At 42.1% G+C, this 23,352-nt stretch overlaps 1 protein-coding gene across 5 annotated transcripts in view; it reads right to left on the reverse strand.

Moving 5' to 3' along the window:
* TTLL9 (tubulin tyrosine ligase like 9) overlaps positions 1-21,772 on the reverse strand; it is a 52,957-nt gene extending 31,185 nt beyond the window's left edge. For 2 of the 5 annotated variants that reach the window (XM_089513456.1, XM_089513457.1), the window contains exons 1-5: positions 21,682-21,772; positions 16,045-16,091; positions 12,012-12,104; positions 6,592-6,703; positions 3,579-3,764 (exon numbers count right to left, since the gene is read on the reverse strand). In XM_089513456.1, coding sequence (XP_089369582.1) covers positions 3,579-3,764; positions 6,592-6,703; positions 12,012-12,104; positions 16,045-16,091; positions 21,682-21,759 — 516 coding nt within the window. In that variant the 5' untranslated portion in view covers positions 21,760-21,772. Of the gene's footprint in view, positions 1-3,578; positions 3,765-6,591; positions 6,704-11,961; positions 12,105-15,034; positions 15,225-16,044; positions 16,092-19,581; positions 19,636-21,681 lie in introns of those variants that run through there. The other 3 variants (XM_089513458.1, XM_089513459.1, XM_089513460.1) reach the window with 3 other exon arrangements.
* Positions 21,773-23,352: the final 1,580 nt, after the last annotated feature.

Raw genomic sequence — 23,352 nt, forward strand, 5'->3', positions numbered from 1 at the left:
TGGCAGTGGCACCATAGGTAACACTTGTCAGTAATGCAGAGGAAGAAGGCAATAGTAAACCACTCCTGAAGCCTTCTACCTTGAAAACCCTGTGAGGAGACAATCCAAAATGAAGCAAGAGATGTCGGAAGATGAGACTCCCAGGCCGGAAGGCATGCAGTGAGCTACTGGGGGAGAGGAGAGGACTAATGATATGACTGGACTTAAGCCAAAAGAATGTTCACTTGTTGACATGCTCAGAGGTTAAAAGAAATTCCGAAGCTGCACAATACATATTATAGGAACATGAAATGTGAGAAGCATGAATCAGGGGAAGCTAGACATAGTAAAACAAGAAATAGAACATACCGTATATACTCGACTATAAGTCGACCTCATGTATAAGTCGAGGGCAGGTTTTGGGGCCCAAATTATGGATTTTGCTATGGCCTTTGGATAAGTTGAGGGTAAAACTTAATGGCATGCAGCAATGGATCTAAAGGATGAAGCAAAGCAAAACAATGCCAAAGGACTTATAAAATTCCAGCAGAAATAACTCTTTGTGCTTACTCTTAAGTCTGAATGGATGAGAGAGTAGAGGGAGTCAGTGCTTCCATGACAGCTTATACTCTTGCTTTTCACCAGAGGATGGTTCCTTCTTTTAAAGAAGAGTTAAGATACAGGACTTACATTGACTCATGGATAAGTCGATTCAGTTTTTTGGGGGTCAAATTTTTAACCTAAATTTCTAGACTTATACATGAGTATATACAGTATAAACATTGCAATACTTGGATTGAATGAATGGACAGGAATAGGACATTTTGAGTCAGATAATTAGCACAGTGTTTACTCAGGAAATGAAAATCTAAGAAGAAAGGGGGTGGCATTAATAACGAGGAGAGATATAGCAAAAACAGTCAACGGATTTAATACAAAGTGTGGCCAAATAATATCAAGGAATAAACTTTAAACTCTATTAGCAAGACAAAAAGCTACTGTTTGAGATCCAGTTTGTCTTGAATCCTTTGTGAGGCTACAAGCCCCTTTCTTAGCCCAAGAACACTAAAATTCTCGGGAAGTCTCCATACTTTTGCATTAGGAAAACTTGTGGATGTTATTAAGGTAAAATATGCCAATGAAGTCTTACTCTAATGTATCTATTGTTTTCATAGAGTCATAGAATCATAGAGTTGGAAGAGACCACAAGAGCCATCCAGTGAACACCCTTCTGCCATGCAGGAAATCTAAATCAAAGCATCCCCAACAGATGGCCATCCAGCCTCTGTTTAAAAACCTCTAAGGAAGGAGATTCCACTACACTCTGAGGAATTTTACCTATGTTGGCAGTAAATATCAAAGATGGTAGCTTTGTGTCCTGCTAAAGGACTTTAAAGTTTATTTCCAGGGCTTTAGGAATCTCCCAGGAACCACATGGCCAGAAGGAGGGGGCTGCCTGCATGAACAACCCTCCATACCATCTGAACTGAGGAAAGCAACCTTAACACCTTGACAGAATACAGGCCTATGACCAACATCGCCATTTTTCTATCTTTCTCATGTATGATTTTTAACACCTTTGTCTGATGAAGAAGCCAGTGGAGCACTGAAAACTTGCAACATGTTTATGGTGCATTTTGGTTAGCTCAATAAAGGTATCACTGTTTTGTGGATTTTGGATGTTATCGGACTTTGCTATATGGCCAACATGGCTACCCTAGGATATGCTTTTGTACCTTCTTCTCTCAGGGTGACACAGCAGCAGAGATTATACTTTAGCTTAATATATCAGAGCCATAAAATGTGAGTTTTCCACTTGCACAATTTACAACTCCCTGACATTTAAATGCTGCCTAATCCTGACTGGAAAAGTAGCAACTTTATCTGTTACTGCAAGGCCTTCCTATAGTATACAGAGTGAAGATGTTTAACCAAGTATTTCATATTCATTTTAACTCATTTTTATGTACCCCCTTCTTAAGCCCTTAGGAAAGGGCGGCATATATAAATGCAAATCAATTAACTGGAATATAAGACAAATTCAGTTCCCGCCACCACCTCCTGAGCCTCCTGCAACCTGTCTCTTTCCACTTGTCGGCACATCATTGATAATTGTAACCTATTTAATACAGTCTCATTTAGCGGATCCCTATTTTCTCCCAATGTTAATTGAGGATGTGGGCCCAAATCGGCTTAATGTAAGGTTTCTTGCTGGCAATTAACACAAATTATCATTTGTAGACTTAGATAATCGCTGGCTGTTATCCTCCTGGCAGTAATTCAGAGGCTAGTTTGCATAATTAACTCCCACTCCCCTACTTAGAAACCCTCCCCTTATTTGTGGGCAGGAGGCAAAAAGCTGCTGATGCCAGCTTTTATCTGCCCAGCAAAGGACCTGTCCTGCTGTGAGCTTCACAGATGGGTGTGGAGGTAATTATGCGCTGTGGTGCAGTATTCATGATGTTAAATGTCTCTCATCATCTGGCAACAGCCAAACCTTTCCTGGGCTCTGCCCAGCATCCTGCCAGCTACCAAAAAGACAGTTTTCCTGGCCAACATGGGGAAATGACTGAGCGGAATCAATTATAACATTTAAGAAAATCCTCATTCTCTTCAGAAGAGACATACAAAGCACCAGACAACCGAAGGAGTAAGAGACCAAATACAGAAAAGGCTTGGTTGTGGTTTTAGTTGTATTTGCAGAATATCAAATGTGTTACAAGGTCCTTTTGTAGACTCCTTCCAAAGATTGAGTTCAAATCCCATCCAGAATAAGGGTCTGAGAACGACCCTTTTAGCTTTCATACCTGAACTGTACCTCAATATGATATTTAGTACCTCATTTTGAAATCCCTTCAAATATTTAAAAATCACCTCTTAACCTTCTGTTCTCCAGGCTAAACATACCCAGCTTCCTAAGTCCTTCTTCATAAGGCATGGTTTCCAAACCCTTCACCATTTTGGTTGCTCTCCTTTGGAAATGCTCCAGCTTCTCAACATCCTTTTTGAATTGTGGTGCCCAGAACTGGACACAGTATTCTATGTGAAGCCTGACCAAAGCAGAATAGAGCAGTGCTATAACTTCCCTTGATCTCAACACTGTACTTCTATAGATGCAGCCTAGAATCACACTGGCTCTTTTAGCTTCCGCATCACACTGCTGACTTGCGTTCAACTCCTAGATATCTTTCATATGTACTGCTGTTAAGCCATGTGCCTCTATCCTATATCTATGCATTTCATTTTTTCTCCTTAAGTGAATACCTTACATTTCTCCCTGTTGAAATTCATTTTGTTAGTTTCAGCCCAGGTTTCTAATCTATTAAGGCTATTTTGAATTTTGATCCTGTCTTCTGGAGTATTAGCTATTCCTCCTATTCCCCTCTATTCCTTCATCCAAGTTATTGATAAAGATGCTGAATAGCACTGGGCCCAGAACAGAACGCTGTGGCATCCCACTGGTCACTTCTCCCCAGGATGCAGAGGAGCCACTGCTGAGCATCTCTTGGGTTCAACCGTTCAAGCAATTACAAATCCACCCATCAGCTGCAGCTGGAGCAGGAATGCTGATGTTTTCCTTCAGTTAGCTATTCTCTTACCGGTTTCATAATCCAGGTGATGCCAGGGTTCTTGCGAAACTCTTCCACAAACAAGTGGTATTCTGAGGGCATCTCAAAGGTTTTGGGAAAGAAGTCACACTTCATTGCCTCCATCTTCCCAGACTCTCGCTCCAACTGTTTCCGAAACCGCTTCAGGTTCTTCACAATGTAGTTCTTCCGAGTCAGCTGAATGTCAGCACAAAGAAGAGTAAGAGTCACCTCACTAAATGTTTATTTAAAACTACATCATCTCTTATATTAACATAGACTACTTGCCCATGACCTTCACTGACCAAGATTCTGTAGGATCTTATTGATTGATCTAAATGGTTTTTATCAGAGTGGGAATCATGGGGCCCTCCATGTCGTTATACTGTAGCTTCCAGCATCCCTTCCCTTTGGCTATACTGACTAGGGATGCTGGGACTAGCAGTCCAATAATATCTGGAGGACCACTTGATTTCCCACCTCTCAGTTAAATGATACTTTAACAACAGGAACTGAAACTGGGAAGTTTTACAGAGGAGGTGGTCTACCACAGAGATGCCATGATAGTAGGATGGTGGTCATCATCACAGGCACATTTACTGAGGACTGAGAAAACCTTCTCAGTGGCTGCTCCCAGGCTGTGAAACTCCTTTCCGCTGAGGTACAGTTGGCCCTTTTTTGTTCTCTTCCTGCCAGCAGGCAAAGATTGTTTTATTTAGCCAGGCCTTTGATTCTTAAATCATTTGGCAGAAGTTTTTCTGAAAGTGGGGTGCTGCGCTTTTATCTTTTCTATTAAGTTGCAAACATCTCTTAAATTGTTTTTAACATGTGCCTTATAAACAAAATTGTTGTTTTAATTGTTTTTTTAACTTTTGTAAACAAGATTTTACCTGAATTTTTATTATGAGCTACAGGTATAACTCAATTAACAAATGCAGGGGTAGTTATGTTGGCCATACAGCAAAGTACTACAACATCCAAAATTCACAAAACAATGGTACCTTTATTGTGCCAACCAAAATATATAAAAGACATGTTGCAAGCTTTCAAAGTCCCAATGGCAACTGCATTAGTGTTAAAAATCATACAGGAGAAAAATAAATAAATAAAAACAGACAATGTCAGTCACAGGCCTGCATTTTGTTAAGATGTAGTTAGTGTTGCTCCGAGTCGAGCTGGTATGGAGGGATATCTATGCAGACAGGCGCCTTCTCCTTCTGGCCATGTGGCACAAGGAACAAAGCCTTCCAAAGTCCAGGAGATAAAATTTAAATCCCTCCATAGCATCTACCAGGTACCATACTATCATCAAACATGCATCTGAGGAACTAGGCTCAAGCCTATGAATGCTCATGCTACCAACCGCTTTCTTTCAGTTAATCTCAGTGGTGCAAAATCCCTTTGCATACTTATTTTGAAAGGGCAACAATGATTTATTATAATCATTTCCACTCCTTCTTGCTGCTCACAAGGCAACTTTGAAAGAGTTAAATCTAAAACTGCATTAAAAACCCAGCAAAATTGTTTAACAGAGTCACAGTACATATTAAACATAACAAACTCAAGAGAAAAAGGGGAAGCCGATGGATGTTACTTGTCTCTCTCAAAGAAGTTTTCCTTCACAACAAAATAATCTTAATTTGGTTTTGAAACATCATCCGCAATATTTGTTTCTAAAGTATCTTGAAGAATCTACATACCTAAAAAAATTATTTTATTAGGTCTTTTAATCTATTTAATAAATTTAACAAATGAATGTGCTATAGTAACATTAGGTGTTACTGAGATGGACAATTCATATATACTGTAGAATGTTATCTGCATTAGAAACTTACTGCCACCTCTATAACCCTTAGGGCCAGGAAATTACATTTACTCAGGTTGTGAGTAAGAGAGAGCAATTTATCCTAATACACCCCCCTCGCAACTACCAGCTGCCCCTGGAAGAAAAGTGCTTTGATTGTGTGTTCCTGCATGGCAGGGAGTTGGACTTGATGGCACTTGTGGCACTTCCAACTGAATGATTCTATGAAAAGAATTCATAGAACTATAGAATTGCAAGACCATACAGCTGGGAGGGGCTCATTAGCTATCAAGCTTAGACTCCTTCACTCTAGCTGGAAGCTCTAGCATCCTTAGCAGGTAGCTGTCCAGTCTCTCTTTGAAGACATCCAGAAAAGGAGACCTTTCCACCTCTCTAGGCCATTGGTTCCAATGCCAGACTGCTCTCACTGTTAAGAAGTTCCTTCTAACGTTCAGTCAAAATCTACCCTCCTGTAACCTGAAATCATTAGATGTGATCCTATAATCTGGGATGGCAGAGAATAAACCCACCCACCCCTTCCTCTCTGTGACAGCCCTTTAAACATTTAAAGAATGCAGTTATGCCATCCATGTAAGGAGCCCTGGTGGCGCAGTGGTTAAATGCCTGTACTGCAGCCATTCACTCGAAACCACAAGGTTGTGAGTTCAAGACCAGCAAAAGGGCCCAAGCTCAACTCAGGCTTGCATCCTTCCGAGGAGGGAGCTAAAATGAGTACCCAGACTGTTGGGGGCAAATTAGCTTCCTTGCTAATTAGCTTACTTGCTGTTCACCGCTATGATCTTTGGAATAGCGGTATATAAATAAAACAAATTATTATTATTATTATCCTGATGTTTCTCTTCACCAAGCTGAACATGCCCAACTCCCACCACCTTCCCTTATTCTCTGTACCTCTTATTATACTTGTTGCCATTCTCTGAACCTGTTCTAAATTGTCTATATCCTTCTTAAAATGAGCTGGCTAGAACTGAACACAGGACTCCAAATGAGACCAGAATAGCACAGAATACAGTGGGAATTTCCAGAAGGATGATAGTCTTTGGGGATGTGCAAAAATCTCCAACAGTGGTAATTCCATGGAATGCAATATTATACAAGTTGCTTCCAAACACAAACACATCTGGTGAAAATTTACTGAGAGTTTTGAACCCCACTTTGACCAAACAAATGCTGCAAACCCTCTCACCATATCCCTCTCACCTCATAGTGATTCCGAAAGTGGCTGATGCGCACATGCTCATCCATGTAAGTGTGGTCAAAGTTCTCCTGGAGCCAGCGGATGTCACACCAGTAGAAATCCCACTCGCCTTCCCTGTTGAGAAAAGTCAAGTAGTACCCAGTTGGTCATGAAACATAGGGGCTAAACAGACAGGCAAAAAGAGGTGCTTTCAGGCTGACTTGAAGGTGTGGCGTTTAGATGACACATGCCTTGAAGCCAGCAGGAAAGTGCCTTCTAGTCGCCTTATGCAGAGAAAAATTGTTTCAAAAAGAAGCAGCATTTCCCACTTCTTCCTGGCTTGAAGCCATATCCTATGGTCATGACATGAGCACTCCAGCTGCCTTGGGGGCTGGCAGTGCGGTTGGTGGGGTTTCAATGTGGCTTCAGAAAAGGCAGCTTCAAGCCACTTTTCCCTGTCCATCTGTTTCGGCCCACAGTTAACAGACACCTATTTATTTTACCACTGCACTGTTTTTATGGACATGTTAAGTGGTTGACTTAAAATGTCATAAATATAACATGCCTTTTAATTTTAAGAGAATTGTGTTGCTTCGTGGCCTGCTTCAATCTAAAGTTATTAGTTTCTGGAACTATGAAGGGCAATTATTTTATGACAGTTCATTTACTGGAAATGACTAAATGATCAAAAGCACCTTGAATAAAGTCATTTCAGTTACCCTAAAAGGTGAAAACTTTCAAAAAGCATTTTTAAGTTAAGATTAATGTAGCGTCTCTTTGTGTAAATCTTAAAGGAGATAATTATAAGAAAACATAATGCTTTTCAAGGGTTGTTAGAACCAAGATATTACAGACTCAGAAGCTGGTCAGACATCAGCTCCCACACTCCCTTCGCTAAGACTGGAAAAAGGAGTATGGGGGGGAGGCAGGAGTGGAACTAAACATCTCTAAATGAAAGTTCTCAACACCTTCAATAAACTATACTCTTGAAGATTTTTCCCCCTTAAGGAAGCTATGAAAATTTAAAAGGGCATAAAACTAATATAAGTTTGAGCTGTAGCTACCCTCTAATGCAGGGTCTGCATCCACCAGAATACTCCAGAGGCAGCCCAGAATATTCTGGCCCCAGAGTTGCCTTGATGTCCCCCCATTACCTGAACACTCTGTTGTGACACCGGGCAGCTGTTGCCACCACAATAAAATTTCACCCAAACTATTTTCTATCTTATTTGAAGCTACTTGTATACCAGTCTACTTTTACACTTGCTTATTCTTTACTCCAGTAATGGCAGTGAACATATGCCATCCCCAAAACCTCTCTTCATCTTTCTATTCTTAGGCAAGCAGCTCTGCTAATGTCACTTTCTGCTTCTTCTCTTGGCAGTAATGTGACTGTACATTATTTAATGGCACTTTGAAGATTGTTCTTGAGGGACTTCATGCTGGCTTGAAGCTTGCCAACGTGAATCTCATTTTCAGCCACTCTATGCAGAGTGTGGGATTAACAAGAATTTGGGTTAGAATTTGGCAAAAATGGACTCCCATCGAATTAAAAGGGAGAACTGCAGAGTGGATCAAGGAATGCAGCCTTTAGCCTCAAACTACACTGACATGTCTTTATTCTCTAGTATTTATTCTCTTCCTGGTCCTATTAAAAAGAGATCCTCTAGTCTGGGCAGCTGTGAATTGAAAGGAAGTTGGCTTGGAAACCCTTTACCACCCTAGAATTCAAATGCCTGGACCTGTAAAGCCACAACTAGGGTTGTTCAAAGAAGAAAGGTTAATGAAATGAAATGTTGGAGCTCTCTTCTTGGCTGGGGAAGCTGCAAATTTGATTGTAAACAAAGTGGTACAGGAGGAAGAGAAGGTGCTTCACCCTTTCTTTATGGGCTATTTCTTTGCAACCACCATCAACCTAAGCTGCTTTTCCACCTACTAATGAAGACACTCAGGGTGCCCACATCCCACAGGTTGCCACCATGCAACCTTTGCATGGGGGTGGGGGGAAAGAAATAAGATACAAAGTGGAGAAGGTGGTAGTAGGGGTTGCTGTTGTTGTGTGCCTTCAAGTCCTTCCGACTTACAGAGGCACTAAGGTGAACTTATCATGAGGTTTCGTTTGCAAGATTTGTTCATAACATGTTTGCCATTGCCTTCCCCAGGATTTATGATATTTTATTTCCAGTACTTGTCTAGGACCTCTCAAACTACCAGGCCCCCAATGGGGTGTGGAATGGATGCAAATATTTAAGACATTAAATAGCAAAATAAAAACATTTAAATTGCAAAACCAGTCCATGGGGAAATTCACAGAAAGGGTGAGGGACCCCTTCACCCTGCATTGGTGCTCCTTCTGCCTCTTACTCTTATGGTTGCATTTGGCAGGATGGGTGGGAAATAATAGAAGTAATAATAGGTTCTCCAATATGTCATGTGGTTTGCCCTTAAATGCATCTGCAAAAAAAGGGGAGTCACTACATACAGTCTTCACAGCTCTATTCTGGAAATGTGAATCCAACCAAGACCTAAAGACATAGCTGTGTAAGTCTCGAAAATCATTATGGAAAAGGATCAGGTAGCACCTTTGAGACTAACTGAGAGAAAGAAGCTGGTAGCATGAGCTTTCCTAGATTTGAGCCTATTTCCTCAGATGCATGGAAGTAGGTTCAAGTCTATGAAAGCTTAGAATCATAGAATCATAGAGTTGGAAGAGACCGCAAGGGCCATCCAGTCCAGCCCCATTCTGCAATGCAGGAAATCTAAATCAGAGCATCCCCGACAGATGGCCATCCAGCCTCTGTTTAAAAACCTCTAAGGAAGGAGATTCCACTACACTCCAAGGGAGTTTGTTCCACTGTCAAACAGCCCTTACTGTCACCAGCTTCTTTCTTTCAGTTACTCTGTGTTTGGAATGTACTTCCCTCAACACTAAGACTTTTCATTTATCTGAGACCAGGGAGGAAAGGTGTTTAGGTTTGTACATATAACTCCAACCTGATTGGACTCTAGGCACTTCTTAGTTTAGAAACTGGATAGGGATCCCAGAAAGTAGCTGTTGAGGGTAGGTGAGAAGGACTTCCAGAGAAGAGGAGGAGGCGTAAAGGAATGTGGAAAAGAGAAAGGACTGGTGTAGGTGTAAGAAGGGGATTGAGGGGAACAGGGTTTTAAAGTAAGGTACAGTTGGACGAGAACCAGTGTGGTATAATGGTTTGAGCACTGGACTATGACTCTGCCAGGCCATGTAAATAAACCACTGGGTGACCTTGGGAAAGTCACAATCTCTCAGCATTAGAGAATGGCAATGGCAATCTCCTTCTGAAGAAACATGTCAAGAAAACTCCATAATAGTTTCACCTTAAGATCAGCATAAGTAAAAAATGACTTGAAGGCACACCACAATAACAAGCTGCTAGAAATTGATGTTTGGGTAGATTGGGGCAAGACTAGAGCACTGGACTACAGAAAGGGGATGCATCTTTGAGTGTTGATGCAAAAAACACTGTAGCATCTGGAAAAGATAAGAAAGCCAAGGAGGCATGGGGGGAAACCCAGCTCCAATTTTTAAGAAGGATGTCCTACATTCCAGTTCTTTGTATTAACCCCTTTTGCATTTGCTAGGAGGAAGACCCTATTTATTCTTTATGGAATTTGATTATCACCTTTCAACTCTACAGAGTCCTCAAGGTGATCTATAATGAATATAAACATTTAAAAGATTAAATACATGAGGAAAGACAATTAAAAGCAGACGCTCCCCTTCAAAACTATACCCAAAACCTCAAAAAATTAAAAACAGTCTAGGCCTAATTTTAAGAACCAAAGGCCAAGTAAACAGCACAGTCTTCACTGTCTACAGGGAATTCAGAACAGACAGGACCACTTCAGCTATCCATACAGGATCCCCTACTACTGCTTCAACAAAAAACACAAAAGAGTTTACACTGCTAGCTAACTTCCCATACAACCTAACTGCTCCAGTTGGCCAGGTACACTTCCAGTTTATCCTATGCAGTTCCACTTTTTCAACTGCTTTTAAAATGTCCCAGTTTCTCTTTCTTCCTCCTACTTTCCCCCTTTGTCCTCAGCTTACTTCAGTTGCTGCCAACTTATGTTTAAAATGAAAAGTAGTTTGCACCCAGTTAACTCAGCAGAGGGGAGAGAAGAGGAGGGGGCAGAATCTGGTCCTTCCTAGTAGACTCAGGCAAAAACAAATTGCTGCAGCCTCTCCCAGTTTGTGAATTTTTCTTCTATAGTTGGCCCTCTGTATCCACGGATTCTTTATCCACGGATTCACGCATCCATGGCTTGAAAATATTTTTTAAAATAGATATTCCAAAAGCAAACCTTGATTTTTCAATTTTATATAAGGAATGCCATTGGGGGTGGGGGTGGGGTGTCCTGGAACCAACCCCAGCAGATATCAAGGATCCACTGTAAAATAACGTTTGCCATCTTGACTATGCTCCCTTATTGTTTGGCCACACATGGCACAGTTTTCATCTGTGAAATATCAGGTGGCAGCATGACTTCCAGCCTGAACAGCTAAACAGATAATATCTTCCTTACTTCTTTACATCCTGCCTTTTTTCCAGTGGAGGATTAAAGCTAGTTTATAGCATAGTTTAAAGCAGAATACACAATCTATTCTACCTTCCACACTGAGCCTGTGGACTGTCTAATGAGCAGAGTATTCACTGTTCCCCCTGCCCTTTGTAACTCTGGGCAAAGATGCCAAGGTCTACCTATAGCAAAGATGTGAAAAGTGCAGCCGTAGGCTATTTTTGAAGCATTTGATCCATCTAGATCAATTCTTTTCCCTATAAAGTTGCCTGGAAAACTCCAGGAGAGGCAATTTGCCTTTCAAACAGGCCCTGCAAACCTCATTTTGATAAACATAAAGTCTGCTGTTTTTCAAAACCTGAAGTAGATTTCCAACCACTTCTAGTTGGCTTTGGGTTTGTTGGAAATTTATCTGGTCCTCAAAGGGCCAGGGATCGAAAACTGGCCCCAGATGTGTCACAGTTGCCTACCCTGTCCTATGGGACTGAAGCTGGAGAAAGGGTTGCTGAGTGCACTGGAGAACCTCAATGGGCCATGACACTCTTTAAGACATTAAGTAAAGAAGAAAGAAAAATTGGTAGGGGTTCAGTTACCCCTTGATTTGAAACAGAAGCCATTACTGGCAGGCATCTGGTGGCCCTCCAGATGCTGCTTGACTGAAACACCCATCATCCCTTACTAAAGACTATGCTGGCCATGACTGATGGAAGCTGCAGTCCAACACATCTGGAGAGCCACAAGTTACTCACTCTTGTTCTACTGAAATGAGAAATAGGATTTTGACTTGTTGCCCAAGAAATCAAATGCCATGATAAAATTTAAGAGTGTAATACCTATGCCTGGATCCCTAAATCTGCCACACCCATAAGAAGGCAAGCCTTACTCTTTCACTTCAGTCCATCCTGGCCGTTGCCGAAGGACATCCAAAATGGTGTTTGTGAGGGCACACTTAAATCGGATGGAAACTCGAGGTTCGCTGTAAAATAAGAAATATTAATGAGAGCTGTGAACGTACATTGCAAACAATACATTCATTCTTTTTCACAGTAATGTTGCAAACTAGTTCATTTGTTTTATTCAGTTTTTACTTTAAAAAGATATGTATAAAAAAATAAGCCCTGGTGGCGCAGCGGTCAAATGCCGGTATTGCAGCCACAGGATTGTGAGTTCGATCCCAGGGCTCCCAGGTTGACTCAACCTTCCATCCTTTCATAAGTCAGTTAAATGAGTATCCAGTTTGTTGGGGGCAATTTGCTAACACATTGTAAACTGCTTAGTGAGTGCTGAGTTCACTATGAAGTGGTGTATAAATATAAATGCTAAATGCTGCCAAATGCTTTCAGCCTCACAATAAAAGAAAATAAATGTAAACAGATGTTTTGATAGCAGATAGCATAATGAAGGTTCTGCAGAGGCAAAGATACCAGATTTCACGTCAGCCCTGCTATTTCCACTGATTGAATTTCTGCTTTCTGTGCTTCCTACAGTTCCAGAAGGGCAAGTGTAAAGACGTACTTATGCTAGTAAAACCCTACTGCAGTTTTATTGCTGTTGAACTGTCATGACTCTCCCCCAAGGAATTCTGAGACACCACCAAAGTCCACTACTTATCACTGATAAAGCACTTCTACTTTGTAAAACATTTTACAATCTTTTTGAATCTGGCCTTCTTAAAGCCCATCTTTTGCTCACAAGAGCACACTGAGGTCCAGAAAGAACCTAGCAAGACAAGGAAAATAATTTCGTTTTTCATAAGGAGGACTGAATTAGGCCCAAATTACTTAGACCAAGTATTCCAAGGGGCAGCAAAGCATCTCCTTCACCTTACCTGATTTTGGAATGCCTCTGAGGATGCATCTACACTATAGAAATAATACAGTTTGATGCCACTTTAACAGCCATGGCTCTATTCTATGGAATCCTGGGATTTGTAGTTTTGTGAGGCACCAGCACTCTTTGACAGAAAAGACCTTGCAAAACTACTAATCCCAGGATTCCACAGGATGGAGCTATAGCACTTAAAGTGGTGCCAAACTGTGTTATTTCTACAATGTAGATGCATCCTCAGTTTCAAAAGAAGCTCACATATAGTGAGATAAAGCAAGCTCAAAATTCCCATGGGATGTACAGATGTAGGTGCACACTGCTTTGGCTCTCCCAGTTACAAGGCCTCCCCTTTCATTTTGAATATGGCAAATCATGTTTGGCAGGAGAGACTCAACAATGAAACACTCTCTCAGCCTCAGAGAAGGCAATGGCAAACGTCCTCTGAACAAACCTTACTTTAAAAACCCCATGACAGGTTCACCTCAGGGTTGCCATGAGTCAGTCATGACTTGAAGGGACACAACAACAGCAACGTTCCTTCTTTGTGCTCCCAGTATTTCCCAGTGTTATTCAGAAACTTATTTTAAATAAATACTGCAGCAAGCCACTAAATGCACTATGATCCCTGGGATACTCAATAAGCATCATATTTCATATCAGCATATGTGGTATAGTGATTTGAGCATAGGAGTAGGATGCCAGGAGACCAGTTTGAATCTCCACTTGGCTGCAGAAACCCTTTGGGTGACCTCTGGCAAGTCCCATTCTGTGTGACTAAGGGGAAGGCAATGACAAACCCCATCTGAATATATACTGCCAAAAAACAAAAACAAACCTATGATATGTTAGAGCAGTGGTTCCCAACCTTCCTAATGCCACGACCCTTTAATACAGTTTGTCATGTTGTGGTGACCCAAACCCATGAAATTATTTTCATTGCTACTTCATAACTGTAATTAAATAGGTGTTTTCCAATGGTCTTCTTAGGCGACCCCCACGAAAGGGTCATTCGACCCCCAAAGGGGTCCCGACCCACAGGTTGGGAACCACTGTGTTAGAGGGAACCAGTAAGGTAGTGGCTTGAGTGTTGGACTAGAGTCTAGAAGACTAGGTTTCAAATCCCTTCTCAGCCATGGAAACCCATGGCTTGAGCAAGTCACACTCTCTCAAGTTCAAGAGGGAGGCAATGGCAAACCTCCACAGAAGAAACCTCCCTTCCCCTTCACCCCCACCAAAAAACCTATGTTAAGTTTGTCTTGGAGTCAGCAGAAGCTGGAAATGAACTGAAGCACAGAGTATTATTTTACCTATTTAGTACTAAAACAATAATAATTATACAGAAGTCGAAGGCTTTCACGACTGGCATCCATAGCTTTTCGTGGGATTTTCGGGCTATGTGGCCACGTTCTGGAAGAGTTTATTCCTGACATTTTGCAGCATCAGCAAACTCTTCCAGAACATGGCCACAAAGCCTGAAAATCCCACAAAAAACTAATTACACAGTTGTCCCTCTGCATCCTAAGGGAGAGGCGGGATAAAAATAAAAATCATTAAATTATTAAATTATTGTTGTTGTTGTTGTTGTTGTTATCATCCACAGATTCTGCCTCCCCAGATTCAACCATCCACAGCTTGAATTTTATTTATTTATTTTAAATATCAAAGAGCAAAGCTTGATTTTGCCATTTCAAAGAAGGGACACCATTTCACTACCCCGGTGTGTATATAATGGGACTTAAGTATCCAGGCCTTTTGAGTATCCACAGGAGGTCCTGGAACCAAATCCCAGCAGATACCAAGGGCCCATTGTACAATTACATGTTAGTGGATGTGGGGATAATTTTGTTTTTAATACTGAGAAATAACAAATTTAATAGATTTGCTAATATTTAATGAAATAATAATAATAATAATAATAATAATAATAATTATTATTCTTTAAGTGTGAGTTGTGTGGTACCAGGGCACAGCAGTAATGAAAGTTTTAAAAAAGTTAGACGTAAATATTTCTGCTGTACCCAGTGATGCCTCCTGCAAGGAACTGCCCAAAAATGAATGGCTCTCAGGCACATTGCTAACCTTAAAAATAGCTCTCAGCCCCATAGCAATCCCCCACTCCTTGATACTGCTGCTGAACAGGAATTGAAGCCTTCTTCCGTGGCTTCTATGGATACGCCATTTAGTGCAATTGGATTTGCCACTTGAGTCAAGTCTTCTGCTTTCTGTTACTCTGCTTCACTTTCAGTTTTCCCTCTTCAATCTGTTTGTCTATTTCTTCAATACAATAACCAGCAGAAACAATGGAGACGTAACAATAGAACAATAACTGTAAACAGAGGCAAAGCCTTGAGCTGGTGCTCAAGTGTACTGTAGCGTGTCATATGCTCAAGGTGTTTTGACTCCAAAGTCCTCCAGAGAGGAAGAAAATCTTATCTATTCTTATTCCATTGTCTTGTCACAGCAGTTCACTTTGGGGACCTTATAGCGGAACAAACTGCCTTTTTGCCAGTGAGCAACAATGTGGATTCAGTCTGGATGTTTCTTTTATAATTAACTGCTGTTTCTTCCACAACATTTATACAGGCCATTTAATAACGGTTGCCATTGCCTCAATTTTAGTCCAAAGCTCATCACTTGTGATAGGTGAAAATGAGGTGACTAAACAAAAAATGCTATATAAAATTGTGCTTCCACCTTTTTGGGTCAATTATGACTGAAAAAGGAAGAATGAGTGCTGCAAGAAGCTTGAAACAATTTCTTTCAGCAATATTTTTTCTGGGCTTTAATTGAAAGGCTAGGCTATTCTCAGAAATCACTTAACACTCAATAGGAAACTGACATCTGACTTATGGTATCGAACGTTTCTGCATATATGGCTTACACCAATTTAATGGTGTGTGCCCACAATCTACCCAATGTTACATTTCATCTTTTAATAGCAAGATGTTTACTGAGGTTTCCCTTTTTCTCCTTTGCATTCTCTACAGACACACATGTTCCAGCAGATAGCCCATAAAAATATACCTCCTTGCTCCACTATTCATGCAGAAACAAGGAGTATTACTTGTTTGGTAGAAAATGTTACTCACCATTCTTTCAGCTTTTGGTAACCAAAAGGCCCTTTATAATTTACGTTCTGCAATGACATAATTGGAAAAGCACACGTTAGAAATGTTTTTAAAAAGCATCTCTTCTTCCTCCTCTTTGTCTGTTGTGGCTGAAGACAACACTGGGACCCTAAAATAACACAAGGAACAGAACTATGTTGTCTATGTAGGATTGCTGATTTAAAAAGTGGTGCTAGCTAAAACCTGGTCCCCTCTCAGCCTGCTAGGGCCCATAAGGCAACACACAAGGGATAAAAAAACACACACTTAAAATAATAAATTGATTAAAATTCTTTAAAAATACAAACTAAAAATACTCCTTAAAAATAATTCAAAACCAAACAGTCAAAGCAGCCAGAGCAGTTTCAAGATCCAAAGACCAGGCAAGAGAACACTATTTCAGCTCTTCAGAACAGATGGAGTCAGCCTGGCTTCCCTTGGCGGGGAGTTCCACAGTCTGGGTGCTGCCACAAAGGAATTCCTATTACATGTAGACACCAACCTGGACCTGGAAGGTGTCAGGACATGCGGCATGGCCTTTGCTGACGATCTTACATTTTGGGCAGGCTCATAGCGGAGGAAGCAGTCTATCCTGCAGACAAGGAGTTTAGGGGTTTATAGGTCAAAAGCCGTATCTTGAATGGAGCACTGAAGCAAACCGGAAGGCAGGGCAGTTCTTGTAAGACTGGTGTCGCATGGTCTCTAAGATGCATACCCAACAACAAAGGCTGCCACATTTTGCACTAGCGAGGAACTTAAAATATGACATTCTATTCTGCCTCTTCTATAACTCATCCTTTTAGAGTACACTGGCGATGAAGTGATTTTTGGGTACACCCATTCTCTCCTTTTCAGAGAGTGGAACTAATGTAACAAGCCCAGTTGTATTATCTTGCAGTACCTTATACCGTTGGCCCTCCACATCTGCATCTTTGACTTTTGTGGATTTGCTCATTTGCAGTTTTGATTGATGTGTTTACTCTAGAAATCTCTAGGCCAACCAGCGCAATTCTGCTGGAAGTTGACCATAGAGTTGTTCTGGAGACCATAGACGTTCTTAGAGAAAACACAACTCTAGGCATTTGTAGGTTCTCCAACATAATTCTTTGATCAACACATGCCAGATGTTGACCATAGAATTCCACTGGAGGACCTGGAGATTTCTAGAGAGGTGTGCTCTTAGGTAAAAAGAACAGTGTTTTTTATTTGTGATTTTCCCACATTCACAGCGGTTTTTCACTGCTAACCCCAGCGAATGTGAAGGGAGCACTGTGCCCTCTTTTTCACAGCAGCAAGGGGTAGAGTGGGGCCAGAGGGACAAAGACCAAGGCCACCCTAGCCCCCTTATTTGTAAATCTATTTCAAATGGCAAATTCCTTCTTTCTTATGCCATTTTGTCTCCTTACGACGTCATTACGATCGTCATTTAGGTGCCCTCAAAAAGTATTGCCATGGAAATACTGCAATATGTTCCAGATTAATTTATCAACTGGCTAAAAGAACACTAATTTGTTTTTGTTCCTTAAAATCTGTAATCTGTCAGCAGTGCAGTTATTTACTCATCCATCAATAAGTGATCTATATAAAAAGGAGGAAAGTCCCCCCATTTCACCAGAAATACATTATATCCTTGACACACATACCCAATTTTATCTCTATTTCATTGTGAAGATCCGGGATACTCTAGCACAGCAGAGCTGAAAGATACTCAATATTTCTAACACAGGAATTCTTTGCTTGACAATATGAGCCCCAAGTGCTCCCCTTATGCCTTTTAGCACAAGTTTAGGCTTCAGAGATGTCTGGAAATCCATGTGAGCCTAGCAGTCAAATATTGGACAGTTCACACAGTTTGTTTCTACCAGGCATGGCTTGTTGCAACTAGTCACATCCCACATCTTGGTTGGGATGAAACAGGTTATTCTGTACAGAGGCTGCATCGTGTCCTCTGGCTCATTTACTCCCAGCTAGATATGCCTGGAATCTGGCACTCTGTAACCCACCAGTATGTGAGGGGGAGTGTTTGTGTGTGTCTGTGAACATGTTGCATCAAGGCAGCTGACAACTGCTGAGAATTTCTGTCATATCAAAATTGAGGCACTTGGTTAGCTTTCTGTTTATCATGCCTACCGGCACAGCATCTTCCCTCTTGGTCGTGTCTCTGTTGCGCTGAGGATGATACCACATTTTCCAAACACTGAAGCCTCAGTACTTGTTAGCTGGGAACATATGATGCGCCCTTCCCTAGCAGACTGCAGAGTTACTGTGGTTGTGACTGCTGAATGAAATGTAACTGTCACAGAGACCCACTTGGTGTTTGTTTGCTCACAGGGAATTAATTTTGAAATATTGCACTGAATATGTCCGTGACTGACAAAAAAGACACAAGGCAGGCTCCAGCTGCCACCTTTACTCACAGACAGCATCTCTGTTACTGTTTTCCTTTTCATGCCTCTGGGGAAGTGTGTCTGTGTGTGAGAGAGAACTGTATGTGTGTGCCTGTGTGTAGCAAGACCTCTTGCCATTCTTCAGGGTCCAGTTCCACACAAACACATAGGAACAAATCTCAGGGTGAATGGCTGGGCATGCCTTATCTTTTGGGCACACAGGTGGAAGTATATATTCTACATGTGAAGGAACACAAAACGGCCAAATCAGTGAAGTATTTTATTAGGATGGCTACTAATTTTGAAATATTAATAGTAGCAGTGGGGAGGACAGTACTGGCCATTTCATTTTTACTACCTAAGTGTAGTGTCCTATATTTTCTCCATGTTAAAAATCATTTTGTTTGTTTTGGCCCAGCTTTCTAATCTGTTCAGGTCATTTTGATCCTGTTCTCTGGGGTATTAGCTACTCCTCCTTCAAACAAGCTTCATTTATATACCGCTTCATACCGCCTAAGCAGTGTCTACGCAGTTTACAACTGTAAGCTAATTGCCCCCAACAATCTGGGGACTCATATTAGCGACCTCTTCAGAAAGATGTAAACCTGAGTCAAACTTAAGCCCTTTTGCTGGTCTTGAATTCGCAACCTTATGTTTTTGAGAGAGTGGCTGCAGCACTGCGTCACCAGGGCTGTCATCTGCAAATTTGGTAAGCATGCCCTCTATTCTTTCATCCAAGTCACTCATAAAGGTGTTGAAGAACACCATTTACTTTTATTTTCTAAAATGTATTTTAAGACATAAAAGGCTTAAAGGCCTTTGGGGAGGGGTGACCACCCTACCTGTTCAACTTGTATGCAACAAATATTATACGAAGAGCAGGCTTGGACACAGAAAGAGGAGGAGTGAAAACAGGAGGAAGAAACATCAACCATCTGAGACGCGGACAGCAGCATGCTACTAGCCAAAAACATCACAGACCCAGAGCAACTATTAAGGAAGATCAAGGAAGAAAGAGCAAAGGCAGGCTTACTGCTGAGCATAAAGAAAACAAAAATAATGACCATGGAGCATCTGCACAAAATTCAACCTAGACAATCAAGAAATCGAAATAGTCAAAGAATTCTCATACCTTGGATCAAACATTGATCAGAACTGGGATTGCAGTCAAGAGGTCAGAAGAAGACTGGGAATGGGGAGGGCAGCTATGAAGGAACTAGAAATGATCCTAAAATGTAAAAATATACAACTGAGCACAAAAGTAAGAATCATATAAGCCATTTTATTCCTTATTACCATGTACGAATGTGAGAACTGGACAGTGAAAAAAGCAAATAGGAAGAAAATCAACTCCTTTGAGATGTGGTGCTGGAGGAGAGAGCTGAGGATCCGGTGGATGGTCAAAAGGACAAACAAATGGGTTCTGGAACAGATCAGACCTGAAATCTACCTGGAAGCCAAGATGATAAATTTGAGCATGTTGTACTTTGGCCACATCACAAAAAGGCAGGACTCATTGGAAAAGACAAGAATGCTAGGAAAAGTGGAGGGAAGCAAAAAGAGAGGAACATCTCTTGCTAGATGGATGGATGCTATTAAGGAGCTCACAAGTATGAGTTTGCAGGACCTGAGCAGAGCAGTGGAGGACGGGGAATCCTGGAGATCTCTCACCAACAAGGTCGCCATGGGTCAAGATTGATTGGAGGGCGGTTCCTCATAGGGCAAGGTTTCCAGACCTTTCACCATTTTAGTCTCCCTCCTTTGGACACATGGCTCCAGTTTCTCAATGTCCTTTTTGAATTGTGGTGCCCAGAACTGGACACAATATTCCAGGTGGGGCCTGACCAGAGCAGAATACAGTGGCACTATTACTTCCTTTGATCTAGATATGATACTTCTATTGATGCAGCCTAAAATTGCATTGGCCTTGTTAGCTGCCGCATTGAACTGTTGACTCAAATTCAATTTGTGGTCTACTTGGACTCCAAGATCCCTTTCACACGTAGTTTCATTCAGCCAGGTGTCTCCCATCCTATATCTGTGCATTTCATTTTTCCGCCCTAAGTGCAATACCTTACATTTCTCTGTGTTGAATTTCATTTTGTTAGCTTTGGCCCAGCTTTCAAGTCTATTCAGGTCATTTTGAATCTTGATCCTGTCCTCTGGGGTATTAGCTATTCCCCCTAATTTGGTGTCATCTGCAAATTTGATAAGTATGCTCCCAATTCTGTCATCCAGGTCATTGATAAAGATGTTGAATAGCCCTGGGCCCAGGACAGAGCCCTGTGGGACCCCACTGGTCACTTCTCTCCAGGATGAAAAGGAGCCATTGCTGACCACCCTTTGGGTTTGGCTGGTCAACCAATTACAAATCCATGTAACAGTTACTTTGTCTATCCCACATTTTAGAAGCTTGTTTGCAAGAATGTCATGGGAAACCTTGTCAAAGGCCTTACTGAAATCAAGATATACTATATCCACAGCATTCCCTTCATCTACCAAGCTGGTAATTTTATCAAAGAAAGAGATCAGATTTGTCTGGCATGACTTGTTTCTCTGAAACCCATGCTGAAGCTGAAGCTGTCATATTTTGGTCACGTCATGAGAAGGAAGGACTCACTGGAAAAGACAGTAAGGCATGGGCCTGAAGTTGCAGGACCTGAGCAAAGCAGGGAGGGCAGGGAATCCTGGGAGGAAGCTCCTCTTGAGGGCTGCAATGGGCTGAGGCTGATTGGAGGGCGGAGAGCGAGGGATGACTGGGCAGAATTCGCCTCGAAAATCAGGACGCAAAGAGGCCTTGCAGCACCTTTAAGACTCGCTGGAAGGAAGGAAGGAAGGAAGGAAGGAAGGAAGGAAGGAAGGAATTGGTAGCATGGCCCTTCCTAGACTTAAGCCTACTTCCTCAGGTGCATTTGCTGGAACTAGGATGAAGATCTATGAAACCTCCTGCCAAACCCACTGCAGGAATACTAGTAACCCACTCTGAGACTGCTCTAACTGCCTTGGCTTTGGCTCAGTGCTAGGGAACCCTGGGAGTCGTAGTTTGTTGCGGCACTAGAGCTCTTTCACAAACACTACAGCTCCCAGCATTCCCAGCACCCAGCCAGGGCAGTAAAGCGGGCTCAGAGTGGGCTATTATTCCTGCAGTGGGTCGAAACCCCTTCCAGCCCCTTCTTGATCCCTCAGCCTCCGACCCCCGGCCTCAAAAGACCCAACCCTTGCGGCTCCGCACCTTGTTTTTGGCCATGGCGCCGCCTGCTTTCGCGGCGGAGTTAGGCCCAGAGCCACCGCCAGCGCGTCCCGTCTCCATGGCAACCCGAGCAGGCCTCAAGGCGGAGGGCGGGGCCTCGTGCGGTGGGCGGGGCCTCGTGCGGTGGGCGGGGCCTAGCGAAGGCGCCCGCTGACTCTGAGGAGAAACAAAATGGCCGCCAGTGCTGAAGCCCAGTCAGGCTTATAGTAGTATTAAAGGCTGCTTCTGCGCAGCAGGAATGTTCCAGTTTGACATCGCTTTAACTGCCAATTATTATTATTATTATTATTCAGTTATATCACGCCCTTTGCCCAAAACTGGGACTCCTAGAGTGGCTCACAAGATTAAAAATAGTGCATTTAAAAAACAAAAACATATATATATATATATACACACATACATACATACATTGATATAAAAGCGTGTATGATTTTGCACTATTCAATGTATGTAATCAGTTTCAGTAAAAATAAATTATAAAACAAAACAACCCAAAACAGAGAAAAGTGCCATGGCTCCATGCTGTGGAATCCTGGGATTTGCAGATTGTTGTGGTCTTATCGACACTCTCTGACAAAGAAGGCTAAATGTTTCACAAAACTACAGATCCCAGGATGCTGTAGCACAGAGCCATGGCAGTCAAAGCGGCGTCGGACTGTGTTAACTCTGCAGTGTGATGCAGCCTGAGCCATGGAATCCTGGGATTTGTAGTTTGTTGGGGCAGCAGAGTCTGAGAAATGGTTAAATATCTGACAGAACTACAAAGACATAGCTGCGGTAGTCTGGAAAATCATTGTGCAAAGGGATCTTGTGGTGGCCCCTTTGAGACTAACTGAAAGAAAGAAGTTGGCAGCATGAGCTTTGGTAGACTTGCGCCTACTTCCTCAGATGCATATCAGCCAGAGCTCAAGATCTTGAGTAATCCTGCCATCCCACTTTTTCAGCTCTTTCAAAAAGGCCCCAGTGTCCTTCTCCTCCTCCACATCCCCTCCCTCTCTGTCTTCAGTTTACTCCAGTTGAGGTCAAACTACAAAACTGAGTACAAACTGCAAAAGTAAATTAAATTAACTCAGTGTGGCTTGGACCGACAGAGGTCCAATCCACTATGCAGAAATGATCCAGTTTGAAACCGCTTTAACTGCCCTGGCTCAATGCTAGGGAATCCTGCGAACTGCAGTTTTGCAAGGCATTTTGCCTTCCCTGTCACAGAGCTCTGGGGCCACAACAAACTACAATTCCCAGAATTCCACAACATTGAGCTAGCGCAATTAAAGTGGGTCTCAACTGGATTATTTCTGCAGTGTGTTGTGGACCAGAGAAGGCTAAATGTCACAAAACTGCACTCCCAACCAAGAATCATACAATCCTAGAGTTGGAAGTGACCGCAAGGGCCATCCAGTCCAACCCCAATCTGCCATGCAGGAAATCTAAATCAAAGCATCCCCAACAGATAGCCATTGGAATTCTGGCATGGAGCCAAGGCGGTTAAAGCAGTCTCAAACTGGATTGTTTCTGCAGTGTGTTTTGGACCTATATGATTTCCTCTTCACTGCCACAGGACTTGGGATTTGCAGTGTAGAGGATGGGACTCTTCCCCAGGTAACAAAAGGTTAAGTGAAGTGAAGTGGGTCCGTGCCACAGAGATGAGAAGAT

The sequence above is a fragment of the Sceloporus occidentalis genome, unplaced genomic scaffold (genome assembly GCF_023333645.1).
Source record: "Sceloporus occidentalis isolate IW3139 unplaced genomic scaffold, rSceOcc1.0.p SCAF_3, whole genome shotgun sequence".
NCBI classification, from domain to species: Eukaryota; Metazoa; Chordata; class Lepidosauria; order Squamata; family Phrynosomatidae; genus Sceloporus; species Sceloporus occidentalis.